This window comes from Cornus florida, unplaced genomic scaffold, assembly GCF_030987335.1.
Source record: "Cornus florida cultivar Cherokee Brave unplaced genomic scaffold, ASM3098733v1 CherokeeBrave_3.0.0_Hap2_Chr11, whole genome shotgun sequence".
Classification (NCBI taxonomy): domain Eukaryota; kingdom Viridiplantae; phylum Streptophyta; class Magnoliopsida; order Cornales; family Cornaceae; genus Cornus; species Cornus florida.
The window spans coordinates 120,989,313-121,005,926 of NW_026775581.1; the positions used below are offsets into that span (position 1 = coordinate 120,989,313).

Consider the following 16,614-nt stretch of genomic DNA (forward strand, 5'->3'; position numbering starts at 1 on the left):
AAGCATCAAAGCAGATGAAACCACTCTTTTTCTCACATTGCCAACAAATATTGATCGTGAATCGACCTCCTCTCTGCTTGCCTGAGAAGCAGCTGCACTAGCAGGATCAGTGTAAATTATAAAACAAATTAGTAGAGAAAATCGGAAGGTAAAAACAGGAGGGAAGAAATTTGGAGAATGACTTATCACTTATGTGTTGCATTTTAAATCACTTGAAGAAGTAGCATACAAGGAATGCGTTAGAATAGCCATATGACCATATAGAAATGTGCCTACACTAGGTGAATAAGTTGAAAAAGAAAGTTTTATTAATTATATTGTGTGGAACCAACAAAATAGGCCAACTGTTTTTGCTCCTGCTCACCCTCCCTTTAAGGTCAGTCAATATTCACAGTAGAAGTACAGACTTCAGATTTGAATAGCCTTCTTCAGAAGTGCATTGTAAGAAGGAATACAAAACAAGTGCAATGTGATCAAATGCTTGCCAACTAACATGTCCATGTTCAAACATTTTCGAACCCAGCTGACAGACTTCCGCAATCCTCAAAAGGCCCTAAGAGACCTTCAAATCTCACTCCTCAATAAAAAAAGTTTAATAAAGTTTTCAGATAGTAGGAATGTTGGGTTTATTTCCTTCTATATGGAGGAAAGCTCAAGTGGGTTTTATTAAAAGCCCAAAGCCCAGCCTTTAGGGAAAAGAAAACCCTAAGGAAGTTAGGATAAAAAGAGAGAGAGGTTAGCCGCAAGTGAAAGAACAAAGAGAAGAAAAACGCAGGTTTTTCCATTCTGCCCAGGTTTTGATCAAATGGCCGATCCCGCTTCGTCCGTGGTCCGATCAAGCTGAAATTTGGAGGAGAGGTTCATGACTCAGTGACGCACAATATGAATGGTGCAGATCAAATTTTGAGCTCGGGAACAGTGAGTCGTGCCCTTGAACAGTAACCGGGTTTTGGTAGAAAAACGCAGGTTTTTCTATTCTGCCCAGATTTCATCAAACGTCCGATCCCGCTTCGTCCATGGTCCGATCGTGCTGAAATTTGGAGAAGAGGTTCACGACTCAATGACTTAAAATCTAAACGGTGAAGATCGGATTTTTTGAGCTCGGGAACAGTGATTCGTGCCCATGAACAGTAACGGGTTTTAGTATTTTTCTCTCCAATTCTCTTTGTTTTTTGCCAAGATTGTTACTATCTTGATGAGATGTTTTGTAGCCTCTAATTGCGATTAGAGAAGACTTTGTGTACCCATTATTTAATTGATAGTGGAGATTTTAACTGGACTAGGTCCAGTGGTTTTTCTTCCTCACACTAGGGAAGTTTTCCACGTAAAAAATTGCTTGTGTTCTTGTGGCTTGGTGTGATCAATTTGTTCTCTATTATTTTCAGCACATATAAAAATAGAGATATACTATATTTGTTTACATATAGGGAGAAGAATTATTCCGCTGTGTTTGTTTATTGTCATCTCTCCCAACAAAGTGGTATCAGAGCACTACGTTGACAGATTGCCAGGTTGGCAGTTTGAGTTATGGAAGCAAATACGAGTAGAATGATTAATCTCAATGGTTCAAATTATCACATATGGAAAGGAAAAATGGAGGATCTTATTTATGTAAAAGATTATTACCTATCGGTGTTTAGTGCTGAAAAGCCAGAAAACAAGACTGCTGTGGAATGGATTTTGTTACATCGACAGGTGTGTGGGTATATCAGGTAGTAGGTAGATGATAATATTTTGAACCATATTAGTGGAGAGACACATGCACGTTCTCTATGGAGTAAGCTTGAACAACTATATGCTAGACGGACTGGAAATAATAAATTGTTTCTGATTAAGCAGATGATGGCTTTGAGATACCAGGACGGGACTCCTTTATCTGATCACCTGAATACATTCCAAGGAATTATTAATTAGCTGGCTGGAATGGGTATTAAGTTTGATGATGAGATACAAGAGTTATGGTTGTTTGGTTCATTACCGGACTCGTGGGAGACGCTCAGAACTTCATTGTTTAACTCCGCTCCAGAAGGTGTAATCACAATGGATATAGCCAAAAGTTGTTTGCTAAATGAAGAGATGAGAAGAAAAACACAGGGATCCTCTTCACAGTCAGAGATCTTGGTTACAGAAAAAGAGGGAGAGAAGTAAGAGTAGAGGTCCGAAGAACGGAGATAACAACAGAAGCAAGTCCAACAAGTTTACGATGTTGAGTGTTATCATTGCGGGAAAAAGGGACACATCAAGAAATATTGCAGGCAATTGAAGAAAGAAAACAAGAATGAAAAAGGGAAGGGAACGAAGAATGGAGATGACAAAGATGATGATGACAGAGTTGCTACCACCACTCCTGCAGACTTCCTCATTGTTTATAATGATGAGACAATAAATGTTGCATACAATGAGACCAATTGGGTGATTGACAGTGGTGCCTCCATTCATGCTACATCTCGGAAGGATTTCTTTACATCTTATAAATCTGGTGATTTTGAAACAGTAAAGATGGGCAACGATGGCTTGGTTAAAGTCATTGGAATTGGGGATGTGTATCTGAAGATGAATAATGGCACGAGGTTAGTTCTCAGAGATGTGAAGCATATTCCTGACATTCGCTTGAATTTAATTTCTGCAGGTAAACTTGATGATGAAGGGTATTGCAACACTTTCAGTAATGGTCAGTGTAAGCTCACTAGGGGTGCTATGGTTGTGGCTCGAGGCATAAAGCACTCTGCATTGTACGTTCTGCAAGCAAAGATCTCCAACGACATTGTTAATGCAATGGAGGATAATGATACAACAGAATTGTGGCACAAGAGACTGGCTCAGATAAGTGAGAAAGGATTAGCTCTACTAGGGAAGAAAAGTCTACTATGTGGACTGAAAAGTACACTTCTGAAAAGGTGTACTCATTGTTTGTCAGGGAAGCAGAGCAGAGTCTCCTTCAAGAATTCCTCTCATTCGAGAAAGTCAGAGATACTGGATTTGGTACATTTAGATGTGTGTGGCCTTATGAAGAAGAGAACACTTGGTGGGTCTAGATACTTTGTGACCTTCATAGATGACTATTCAAGGAAGTTGTGGGTATATACCTTGAATTCAAAAGACCAAGTGTTGGCAGTGTTCAAGCAATTCCAAGCCCTAGTTGAGAGACGACTGGGAAGAAACTGAGATGCATTCGTATTGATAACGGCGGAGAATATTCTGGTCCTTTTAATGAGTATTATAGACAACAGGGTATCCGGCATCAAAAGACAACTCCAAAAACTCCTCAGTTGAATGGTGTAGCAGAAAGGATAAACATGACACTGGTTGAGAGAGTGAGATGTTTGCTTTCATAAGCCCAATTGCCAAAATCTTTTTGGGGGGAGGCATTGAGCACAGTTGTTCATGTGTTGAATCTTACACCCTGTGTTCCTCTACAGTTTGATGTGCCAGACCGAGTTTAGACAGGTAAGGATGTATCCTATAATCATCTGCGGGTTTTTGGGTGTAAAGTATTTGTGCATATTCCAAAAGATGAAAGGTCCAAACTTGATGTGAAAACGCGACAGTGTATATTCCTTGGTTATGGCCAAGATGAGTTTGGGTACAAGCTTTATGATCCAGTTGAGAAGAAAATTGTGAGAAGTAGAGATGTCGTGTTTGTAGAAGATCAGACGATTCAAGATATTGAGAAAGCAGGGAAATCTATGTCTCAACAAGGTGATATCTTGACTGATATGTATCCAGCTCCTCTGAAGAATCTGCCATCTCATGTTAAGAATGATGGTCAGGATGACCACCAGTGTACAGGTGATGTGGATGTTCCCTTACAGATTCAGGGAGATGTTAAGACTGATGAGCAGTTGACAGCGCCAGAGATTCCACCAATGATTCCATCCAGGAAGTCTGCCAGAGACCGACGTCCTTCCACTTGATATTCAGCAGAGCAGTATGTGTTATTGACTGACGGGGGAGAGCCCCAGTGTTTTGCAGAAGCCATAGAAGATGAACAAAAGACAGAGTGGGTTGAGGCCATGCAAGATAAGATGCAGTCATTGTATGATAACCACACCTTTGAGTTCGTAAAGCTACCTAAAGGAAAAAGAGCTTTGGAAAACAAGTGGATTTACAGGAAGAAGCCAAATGGGTTCTCTTCACAGCCACGGTATAAAGCTAGATTGGTAGTCAAAGGGTTCGGTCAGAGAAAAGGTATTGACTTTGATGAGATCTTCTCTCCAGTCGTAAAGATGTCATCAATCCGTATAGCACTCGGCCTAGCAGCTAGTCTTGACTTAGAAGTTGAGCAGACGGATGTGAAAACTGCCTTTCTTCATGGTGATTTGGAGGAAGAGATTTATATGAAGCAGCAAGAGGGTTTCAAAGTAAAAAAGAAAGAGGATTATATGTGCAAGCTGAAGAAAAGCCTATATGGTTTGAAACAAGCACCGAGACAGTGGTATAAGAAGTTTGAGTCTGTTATGGGGGAGCAAGGCTACAAGAAAACAACTTCTGATCACTGTGTATTTGTTAAAAAATTCTCTGATGATGATTTTATTATTCTACTGCTTTATGTGGATGACATATTGATTGTTGGCAGGAATGCTTCAAGGATTGACCAATTGAAGAAGCAATTTAGTAAGTCATTTGCTAGGAAGGATTTGGGGCTAGCAAAGAAAACTCTTAGCATAAGAATCAATCGTGATAGGAGTGCCAAGAAGTTATATTTGTCATAGGAGGAGTACATTGAAAAAGTGCTTCAGAGATTCAATATGGACAACACTAAAGTGGTTAGCTCTCCTCTTGCTACCCACTTCAGACTGAGTACAAAGCAATGTCCTTCTACAGATAAGGAAAATGAAGACATGGAAAGAGTTCCTTACGCCTCAGCAGTAGGAAGTTTGATGTATGCAATGATTTGCACAAGACCAGATATAGCCCATGCAGTTGGTGTAGTTAGCCGATTCTTGTCAAATCCGGGAAGAGAGCATTGGAATGCAGTGAAGTGGATCATGAGATATCTTCGAGGCACTTCCAGTTTGAGACTTGGTTTGGGAAACGGACAACTATTGTTAGTTGGCTACACAGATGCAGATATGGCAGGGGATGTGGATACTCGTAGGTCTACTTCAAGTTATTTGATCACTTTTGCAGGTGGGGCTGTAGGTTGGCAATCGAGACTTCAGAAGTGTATTGCTCTTTCTACGAAAGAGGCAGAGTTTATTACAGCAGTGGAAGCGACTAAAGAGTTCCTATGGGCAAAGAAGTTCTTGAAAAAACTTGGTTTCAAGCAGCAAAGGTATGTGTTGTTTTGTGATAGCCAGAGTGCTATTCATCTTGCTAAAAATTCCAGTTTCCATGCAAGATCTAAGCACATTGATGTACGATACCATTGGATCAGGATGCGTTGAACAATAAGTTACTTGAACTTGAGAAGGTTCACACTGATGATAATGGCTCTGATATGTTGACAAAGACATTACCAAGAGAGAAGCTTAAAGTTTGTTGTTCGATCGCCGGGACGGCGATTCCCTCCACATAGTCGGAAAGGGGGAGATTTGTTGGATTTATTTCCTTCTATATGGAGGAAAGCCCAAGTGGGTTTTATTAAAAGCCCAAAGCCCAGCCTTTAGGGAAAAGAAAACCCTAAGGAAGTTAGTATAAAAAGAGAGAGAGGTTAGCCGCAAGTGAAAGAACAAAGAGAAGAAAAACGCAGGTTTTTTTATTCTGCCCTGGTTTGATCAAACGTCCGATTCTGCTTCGTCCGTGGTCCAATCAAGCTGAAATTTGGAGAAGAGGTTCATGACTCAGTGACGCACAATCTGAACAGTGGAGATCAGATTTTGAGCTCGGGAACAGTGAGTCGTGCCCGTGAACAGTAACCTGGTTTTGGGAGAAAAAAGCAGGTTTTTCTATTCTGCCCAGATTTCATCAAACGTCCGATCCTGCTTCGTCCGTGGTCCGATCGAGCTGAAATTTGGAGGAGAGGTTCATGACTCAATGATTTAAAATCTGAACGGTGAAGATCGAATTTTGAGTTCGGGAACAGTGATTCGTGCCCATGAACAGTAACCGGGTTTTGGTATTTTTCTCTCCAATTCTCTTTGTTTTTTGTCAAGATTGTTGCTATCTTGATGAGATGTTTTGTAGCCTCTACTTGCGATTAGAGAAGACTTTGTGTACCCATTATTTGGTTGATAGTGGAGATTTTAACTGGACTAGGTCCCGTGGTTTTTCTTCCTCACACTGAGGAAGTTTTCTACGTAAAAAATTGATTGTGTTCTTATAGCTTGGTGTGATTGATTTGTCCTCTATTATTTTCAGCACATATAAAAGTAGAGATATACTATATTTGCTTGCATATAGGGAGAAGAATTATTTCGCTGTGTTTGTTTATTGTCATCTCTCCCAACAAAGATACCATATCTCCACCTTGGCTCAAATTCCATTACGTCAATCATCGCTTCTTATGACAATTGAATCTGAACAATTCTTTGCAACTTTAATCTTCGAGATCTTATTGTAGAACTCGGATTATCTTCACTATATGTTGCTCAATCAGTCAAAACCCCAAGGCTCCACCTTGACTTCTCAAGCTCTATGCCATGTAATCAAACCGATTGACTCCACCTACAACTAAAGCCCGTTATAGCACATGTTGAGACTTCTTGTGTTTTCTGGATCTCCTTCACCTTTGGCTCTGATACCAGTTGTTGGGGAACAGCGGAAGCAAAAGAAAGAAAGAAAACAATAATTCAAACCACAACACAAAATATATACGTGGTTCACCCAAAATCAGGGTTACATCCACGAATGAGAAGAGATTTATTGTATATGTAGAGATATTACAATAGTAGAGAATTTCAACACCGGACCATGCACACAAACTCTTGACCGAGATCTCCGTGTACGCCACGAGACTCCCTCTCACCATCAGTATTCACTCTACCAAACCCGTAACTCACCCCTACCATCAACGTACTCCCTCATGAGGTTATATCTCTCTGAACTCATAACTCTCAACAATAGCCTAAGTGTCTATTTATAGAGTCACATACCTAATTCCTTTGTGGATAAGGATTACAATTTCTTATAGCCCAATTCATATTTCTATAAGAAATTACCATAAAATTATACTCTAAAATAGAAACTAATAATAATGGGAATTTGAGACATAATTCTTAACAAGAAAATATTCAGCAACATGGAAAGTGGCAAATGACAAATATCTTTTTTTATGAGAATCTAAAGATAACAAAAATCGTATTTTTCATGGCCATACCAATGAGGTCATCAAGCTTATATGACTAAATCAGGATCTAAAGTGGTGAAATCAATCATATCAGTTACCACACAACAATATTCCTTTAATCGCATTTTCCCTATTAGCAAAACCAAAAAGAGTAAATTATACATCAATTTTCAAGACCATTGTTACTCTATGTCTATATATTTATATATATTTATTTATATATATTTGCCCTAAGGACGATTTAGAAATTGCTAAAACCGTGCTCCACAATGCCAGGACTATTAAGAGCTAGCTTACTAAAGTTGCAACCAACAAACACAAAGAAGTCATATACTAGATTAAAAAAAATTGAAGATGTGAAGGCTTAGAAAGAAAAAAAAAAAGAAAAAAAAGAAAAAAAGAAGAAGACATAAAATAACGTTGAACAGCGCCCATTTCCTTCTCGACTTTGGCCTGCATTTGACGAATAGCGGCGGCTTCATCTTCCATCTCCTTTAATCGTTTCTTCATCTCATCTAGCTCCTGCAAACCCAACATTCAGATCCAATCAATTGCGCGATCCAATCAATTAGGTTTTCACAAATACATGTATATTAATACATTTTTGTAGAATCACTTTTTCAATTGAACAATTAAACTGTTCCACCAATTATTAATAATTCAAAACTATCTAATAATTTTTCAATTTTACCCGTTGAGACTTGTTGGATCTTTATGCTTATTGGCAAAAATTCTCAAATGCATAACTTATCCATTAATTGGCGGAAAAAACTCATTTTAGATTTATGGCATGTCACAATGAATAACAATATGTTATAGTAGGTGATTGTGATATGAGTTCTAAATTATGGTTCAAATTATTGAACTCCCGATAAAAGATAGGCCAAGTAGGGTATTTGCCCTAATTAATTGAGGTGAATTCTGCAAAATTCATACTAACCTGAATATTGGATGCAGATGAATCAAGTGACATGCCAATCAAACTACATGTTTTTATAATTTTCTTTTTTTACCTTAAGGGTGTGTTCGGCTGCATGAAATTAGAGTTTTGGAATTGGAATTGGAATTGGAATTGGAATTTGAGAAAATTTTGATTTAATTTTCTTAGTTATTTTTTTTCCAATTTCACCAATTTCAATTCAAAGACTTCAATTTCAAGCACCTGAACACACCTAAATTTCATTCATAAACATGAATAAGTCAATCAGAAAGGAAGTCCTCCATATTTGGAGCTATGGTTTATCGGTACACTTCCATTGCATGTAAATGAATGAGTCCAGATATATCCTCCAACTATAACTTAATGTCCAAACTTTATGGTATATATAACCGTATAAAACCAGCTCTATTTGCTTTAACACTTTTTACTTTAGTTAAAGAAAATGACAAACACCTCCCAGTGTCAAAATTTAATTATTGTGTTTATCATGGATGCTTTTATTGAAAGATGCCCTAGCAATTGCCTAAAAATTTATCACAACAATTGCGGTTCATCGTAGTTGTTGTGATCCACCAATCACACAGGTCACGGAAGGCTACTTATTTGAATAGATAAACAGTAAGATATGGTTCAGTAGAGGCAATGTGGCTCAGTTAAAAGACATGATTTGGTTCAAAGGACCTGTCCCTGGACATTGCCCTGTTCTTTGGATGTCTCTTGAGCAAAAAATTATATGCGACGGCATATGTGGGTGGACGTTAATAGGCATTGAAAGCGCTACAAGTTGCACAGTTTTACATTTTTTGGGTATAAAAAATGTAACGCGTTTATATGTGGTGATGCTATCTTTAATTGCATTAAATCTTTGGAGACAAAATTTAAAAACAAAACTGTGTTACCTTAAGTTCAAAATAGACAATATCATGACTAAATTTGGAATTGCTTGCACTGTTGTTAACTGTGTTATAAAATCATCGAAAAGTAGGCTTTTTTTTTTTTTTCTTTATTTTTTTTTTCCTTGCTAGTTTTTCAAAAAATAACCACCAAGATTATCTTCTTTAAAAAAACAAAAAACTATTCTTAAAACTTTGAACCAAATAAGTAACATATTACATTTAGTACTAGTAGTTGTTTGGCTCCCGGCTGAAATACAGGTCAAGATCTACGATTCTACATGTATGGTGGGAATGAATTGTCAAGTTTGAAGACGTAAATAAATCAACTGTCGCATTCTAAATTTTTGTATGAGACCTGTGTCAAAGTATGAGAGTCTAGAAGCTAAACAAGATTAGCGCCTACGGCTAGAATTAACAAAGTCACACACACACACACACACACACATATATATATATATTGTCCAAACCTAGAATTTAACAGAGTATCCTAATTGACAAGTCATGGTAGTAAATTAAGCAGTCAATATTATATATATATATATATTTGTCCAAGCCTAGAATTTAACAGAGTCTCCTAATTGACAAGTCATGGTAGGAAAACGGCAGTCAATTTCTAGCCTATGTTCTAGTTGTGCTTGGAAAATTTGCTCATTAGGAAAATAAAGTTGGATTAAGAAGATCTGACCACCTCTTCCTTTATTTGACTGGAAAATTTCGAACAAAGAACCATTCACATGTTTCTATAATTCTGGATATTTGCATGTTTTTCATGTTGTTGAGAAAAAGTAGCAAAAAAAATAATTAAATTACAGAGTAGTTTTGGGTCAACAATAAAATTTATTATTAACTTGAAATTATGGTATAAATTTTGGGACGGCTTGATTTGTCACTGTAAAAATAATTTTTATTTTCAGACTGAAAATCAAAGCACTGTACAAAAACTTCAGTTTTATGAAAAACTAAGTTACAAAAAATATAGAAGGAAGAAAAAAAAAAAAAAAAAAAAAACAAACATGTTTTCAAATAACTCTTTTTTTATAATTATTTGAAAATAACTTTTTTTTTTTTTAATTCTTAAGAATTGTTTTCTAAACGACAAGCTTAACAAGCCTTTTAAATTGAGAATGGGTTTGCAAGAATTGTTTGTTTATACAATGAAAATCACTGGAGTAGGCCGAAAAAACCCTTCACTATCATTTTGCATTCCTTTAATAAAGAAAACGCTCTACTTTGAAATCGGCCTAAACTAATATTCACATACTGGTGTGGTATATATGTTCCCGACTATTTGTGCATATCAATTTGAGCAGATTTTAGCTCAAATAGTAAAACTCTATCAATAAATCTTGACTTGAGTGATATGTTCTCCACCTCTCAAAGGAAAAGTAGAATCTCCAAGTTTAAAAAGCAAGTACGAGTTTACTTGCCATGAAAACGTAAAATGCATTAGAAAGACTCTTCTTTGAATTATTAAACAGTAATCAAGGTTGAAATTTGAAGTGAAAATTTGTCGAATTTGTGGCATCTCGAGTGAAAAACCTAGGGAATGTATTGATAAAGTTCATTGAGGGAATGTAACAAAAAAAAAAAAAAAAAAAGGCTTCATTTTCTCTTAACCATAGAGTAGAAGAAATTGAAACTCAACATCAAATACTATTCATTCCGGAACTCTGATTACTTCTATTTATTTCACAAACAATTCAATATATCTCACACTAGTAGACCAACAAGTCATTGGTCTTCATCACCAACCTTTGTTACACTTTAACCAGAAAAAAAAAAAGAAAAGAAAAAAAAAAGACATTGATTACACTTGAAGTAACACTTTAATTACACTGCAAACTTACAAATAAAATTAATTGAAAAGGCATTCTTGATTCATGTCAAGGTGATGAAGTGGGATCTTCCATTTGAGTTGAGTTCTTAGGAGAAGGGGCGAGAAGAGCTCTGATCATGGGCTTAACCTTCTCAACAGTCTTCAAAATTGCCACAAACATGAACCTATAAAGGACCACCATTCCTATCAATATGGCAAAATCTACCCACTTAGAGTAACCCATCTCGACTTGCCAAAAGTTTCTCAGTATTTGGTCCCCTGTAATGGTGGTTGGCCCTCCTACCTGCTCGTTAGGGAATGACAGTCCTATGAACTCATTCTTGTAGAACCCTTGATTCGCGTACTTGTGGAAGGCGACGTAGTACATTGGGTACCTCCAGAATGGCTTGGGGAGATCATCTGGCAGTCGGAAAAAGCCTCCATTCAACATCATCACGCCTTGGATTCCTGCCCCGGTGATGATGCCCATCAGAAAATCTGGCACGATACTAGCCACGATCATCATGAGGCTTTCCACCAGCATCATGCAGCCGAAGAGCAGCAGAGCAAAGAAGATAAAATGGTCAATTCCCTTTTGAAGCCCAACAAGGTAATAAGCCATTGCTCCAGGTACCACGGAGATCAATAGCAAATAAGGAATGGAAGAAAATGTGTTCCCCACAACAAATGGAACCACTCCATAGTGCCCATTTAATCTTTCCCGCGTAAAAATCTGATTTTCATAAGAAACACACATGTATCAGACACAGTTTACACAAAGTTGTAATTATAGCAAAATTAATTATGGTTGCTTATAGATTATACCTTCATGTCCTCCACAAAAGAAGGAAATCCACCAATGGCCATAAAAGTCAAGAATGCTCCAACAAACATGAGCATTGAGCCTCTAGCCTGTAAATTTACATGTGAAATGTGTGTTTAGTTATATATATATATATATATATAGCTGATACATATAAAACAATCATATTATACTGGTTTAGTCGTATAGTATTCAAAGTTACCTGAATTGAACCATAAGTTGATCCAATGTCATAGAAAATAGTCCCCACACACAAGCACAAGGCCATGTAAATTGCAAGACGAAGCCAATAATAGCCAAGATCGCGATACATATTCACGAAAGATCTCCTAGTAAGAACAAGGCATTGATTGATGAAGCCGGCTTGGCTTCCCTTCTTCTCCAATGTTCCTCCATTCTACAGATGAATCAAAAAGCTGTTTCAGTAACTTCATTTCGCATACATGGGACATTTAGATTAATTCTAAATTCTATGTTAAGATTGCAATTAACTTTAATGACTTGATTAATTACCTGTTGGCATATCTGGTCTACTCGGTGTTGAACTTGCTGGCAAGCTTCTGATGACTTGTATGACTTGACAAGAATGTTTATAGCTTCCACTGTGCTTGTTTTCCCGCCAAATCCTTGTTCAATGTCCTAAGATAAATAAAATGGCAATAATTAATTTCACAAATCTATCATGATCAAGTAATTTAATGATTTATCAATAACGAAGAGTGATGATGAAATAAGTGCTTACAGTATCAAAGTCCTTGTTGACTGTTCTGAGGTAGTGATCAGATGGATTCCTCATAGATGGACATGGGAAGCCATTTATAGCAAAAAACTGCAACAAAATCACAACAAACAATTCAATAAAATCTTCACTAAAATTAGATTTTTTTTGACAACCATCTAGGTTACTCAAATGGATTGGTATAAAACCATTAATTCAGTCCCAAGCCCAACTCGACAATTCTAACCCGAGTCAGTCATGTTAATTAGGTTATCTGATGCAGTGTTGTACTGCATCGGAAGGCCCACAAGCATGATACGTCACAACTTGTGAGCATTTCAATGTAGTACTGCAAAGGATTTGGACTCTCGAATTAGTAGTAATTACCTCATTTGCGGCTGAAGTGGAACCAAAATAGACAGTCCTGCCAGAGGAGAGCAGGCAGAGATTGTGGAAGAGTTCAAAGACTTCACTGCTAGGTTGATGGATAGAAGCAATGACTGTCCTTCCGTCCTGTTTGGCAAGTTTGATAATACGGTTCATGACGTGGAAAGAGGCTGCACTGTCTAGCCCACTGGTGGGCTCATCCAGGAAGAGGAGCTTTGGGCGGGTCAAGATTTCAATGCAAATGCTGACTCTTCGCTTTTGTCCACCACTCAGACCCTTTTTCGTCCACCCTCCAATTCTTGTGTTCATGGAATCTTGCAGGCCCATGTCTCTTATTGTGGCCTCTGCTCTTTCCTTCTTCTCTGATCTTGACATGGTGTCTGGAAGTTGAAGCTGAGCTGAGTAATACACTGCTTCTTTTACTGTTAATGTCGTCATTAATGTATCATCTTGTGTCACATAGGCCTAAATAAATAAAATAAATAATTTATTGGTTAGAAAATGAAAATAATTGTGGTTATAAAGTGGACAGTCATTGAGCGCATGTATAATCAAGGAGCAAAAATAATTAACATATTAAATTATTAATAGAATTGAGCCACAAACTGAAAAGGAATGATTATTAACATAAAATAAAAAATCACTTTCAATCTAGAGATATATAAGATTATAAAAATCATTTTTATAGATATGAATTATTCTTGCTGATCCTGCATCACATAAATCACTATCAACATTTATTTATTTATTTTTTTTTTTTTAAAATAAAAAAATCAAAGAAATGAGCTGCAAAAAATGCCAAAATAGGCTCACATGCATAACCATTTTTTTCCGGGTTAGGAGTCCCCTCAAGTATTTTCATTTGAAATAAATGTATACTTGTCTTGCATGTATGTATAACAAATCTAAAATCTTTCTACGGTGAGTCAGATTTTAAATTATACAATTAATATGAGTGTTATACAATAGTGAACGATTGAAATGGCTCACACAAAAATATATTATTTCAGTGGCCAATGGAATTCCAACTCTTCTACAATTATTATATATTATATATATATATACACACACAGTGTAATTAGCTAGGTCCAAGTAAAATTTTCAATTTTTTCTTACCGAAGTGCCAAAGGCAAGCGATTGTTTACGACCGTTGATGAAGATTTCTCCAGTCTGCATCGTGTTGGAACCTAATCTTCCTGAAAAATAGTCAATGATTGATTAAAGATCATTTGTATACTCAAAACACGTCATGATTCGAATATATGTTAGATTGTGTTAATGTCAAGCTAGACAGACGCATTCAAGTCTTGAGAGACATACAAAGAATATTAATTTCTTTGTACACGTGCCATTGATCCTTAATTTTATGTCAAGTGGAAGTCAAAGTTTTAATCTACAAGTATACAAAAATATTAATATATTAATATATATATTTGCGTTACCCTATGGAATACTAGCTACAAGGAAAACCAACAAAAATATTGTTTTCATTTCACTGTTAGGTAAGCGATTAAGAATAAAATAAAATATTTAAAATATATTTTGATTTATAAACTATTATTATTCAAAGCATCAATTCAGGAAGCTTAGTCAAATAAAATATTTAAAATATATCTTGATTTATAAACTATTATTATTCAAAGCATCAATTCAGGAGGCTTAGTCCGCATTAGATAAATTACTGTATTAATTTTTCTAGGGGTATTAATGTCACGATAACATTAAACCGTCATTAGGTGACGCTAATTTTATTCCATTGATGAATTGATTAATAAGAGTTAATTTGTTATTTGTGTCTTGATAAATGATAAGAATGTTTAAATGTTTTTTTATTCTTTTTTTAGGCAGTTAAAACAAGCATATACTCTATATATATATATAATTAACAACTCCCTACAGTCTTCTTCCTAATTTAGTTCTATTGTTTGGAAGAAAAGTGAACTCGTTCAAGTCTTGATAGTCTGATTACATATATGCTAGTTTTTCAATTACCCAGTTGTATTAGCATTTAATCTATTATATTAGGATTAACGGCCGACCACTAGACTTTAATTTTTTATACATTTCTATTAACATATCAAATGAAAAATCATGTTTTTTTTTTTGCAAAAAAAAATTTTTTCTTAAAAAACTAGTTTTTCATTTAATAGAAAAAAATCTAATAACGAAAAACAGAAACATGCAATTAAAATGTGAACATAATGATCAGCCTAGAAGCTGAGAATATTACCTGCCAACGTATCAAGAAGGGTAGACTTGCCACAACCAGAAGGTCCCATGATGGCCAAAGCCTCACCGGGTTCAACGTACCCGGTGAGCCCCTGCAAGATAGGGCGGCGACGGCCTTTCTTGTCCGGCACCGTCACCCACAAATCCTTCCATGTCATGTAAATACCACTACCCCTTGATGATTTCAAAGGAGCATCATCATCAAACCGGATCACTTTCTCTTCCGCCCTCCTAACCGGTGCCACCGTGACAGGTTGTTCCACCTCCAACGACCGTTTGATCTCAGAATCATCAACCCTCAGAGATGGCGCTTTGAAATGGGGCAGTACAACCGGCGCCACAGCTACTCGTTGGTCCACCTCCAACGACCGTTTGATATCGGAATCATCAACCCTCAGCGACAGCGCTTGTGGCGGACTAGTAGAAACACTAGTATTAGGAACAAAACGAGGACGAGGTGGTACTACAGGCGGTGGAGGACTAGTGGATCGGCCATTATTAGTAATATTAGGACCAACATATTGATGATGTGGCGGAAGACTGGTAGTACTATTAGAATGGGAAGTGGTGCTGAATGGGAAGCTTGAAATTCCGGTGTCGAATGACATGTCATCTTCCTCTGAAGCAAAGCTTTCTGTGCCAACACTCTCAACACTGTCCTTTCTTATGGGCTCCTTTAGATGGGTTCTTGTTGGGCTAGGACTTGGTGTCCATCTAGGCACATTAACAGGAGGATCCATGGAGAGAGAGAGAGATATCAGAGTTTTTTTTTTCAGAAATCTAGAGAGAGAGAGAGAGAGAGAGAGAGAGAGAGTTGTGGCTGCTAAGTTATGCTATGAGAATGAGAAAGTAGGTGTTGGGTGGTTGTAACAATAGGCGATGAAAAATGAAGGGCACATGTAAGTGATATTTATAGAGCTGGATAGATGTTTGTAGTAGAGAAAGTTCTGTGGAATTTTAAAATAAAAAAAAAAAAGAATTAATCAAAGATGGGCGCTATTTGGAAAAACAAAACTGAGTTCGCGCAACACGACTGACTGACTCGTAAAAGAATTGACCGTTCAAATTATGAGGCAATGAGAAAATTACACTCACACGGTTCAAATATGGTGCACCTTCCTCTTTGTTTCTATATTTTGGCTCTTTCTTTTATTTTCATATGGAAAATGGTACTCATGGTGGATTTTATTACTTTTTTTTCAGTATTATTACACCCTACTATACTATACTATACCAGTATTATACATGTTATAACAGTTTTTAATATGACACAATTTAAGTTTATCTTTCAAATATGGTGCACCTTCCTCGTCGTGTTTTTTTTCTTTTTTTTTTTTCTTTTTTTTTTTTTTTTTTTGACTCTTTCCTAATTTTGATATGAAAAATGGTACTCATGGTCGAATTTATTATTAGAATTAGTATTATTACTCCGTACTACTATATTATACATGCTACAAAAGTTTTTAAAGACACAATTTAAGTTTATCTTTCGATAATACATTAATTTAAAGCGCTTGATCAGGGGGATTTACGTTATAACAAGAAGGGTTAGAAGTTAGATTAGTAAGTACAAAGAG

At 36.5% G+C, this 16,614-nt stretch overlaps 1 protein-coding gene across 1 annotated transcript; it reads right to left on the minus strand.

Annotated features, from left to right (window-relative positions):
• Positions 1-10,836: 10,836 nt before the first annotated feature.
• LOC132285471 (ABC transporter G family member 1-like) lies at positions 10,837-16,111 on the minus strand. Its single transcript, XM_059787663.1, has 8 exons — positions 15,039-16,111; positions 13,925-14,004; positions 12,809-13,273; positions 12,446-12,532; positions 12,217-12,342; positions 11,906-12,100; positions 11,706-11,792; positions 10,837-11,613 (listed from the first exon to the last, which is right to left on the minus strand). Exons 1-8 carry the CDS (start codon positions 15,775-15,777, stop codon positions 10,948-10,950), a joined length of 2,445 nt encoding a protein of 814 aa, XP_059643646.1. The 5' UTR covers positions 15,778-16,111; the 3' UTR covers positions 10,837-10,947.
• Between the last annotated feature and the right edge of the window lie 503 nt (positions 16,112-16,614).

Excerpts from the sequence above, each read along its gene's own strand:
- LOC132285471 (XM_059787663.1), bottom strand. The coding sequence starts at position 15,777 with ATGGATCCTCCTGTTAATGTGCCTAGATGGACACCAAGTCCTAGCCCA. Across the intron at positions 12,533-12,808 it reads CCACTTCAGCCGCAAATGAG|TTTTTTGCTATAAATGGCTT; the intron begins GTAATTACTACT and ends ATTTTGTTGCAG. Across the intron at positions 12,343-12,445 it reads TCAACAAGGACTTTGATACT|GACATTGAACAAGGATTTGG; the intron begins GTAAGCACTTAT and ends TATTTATCTTAG.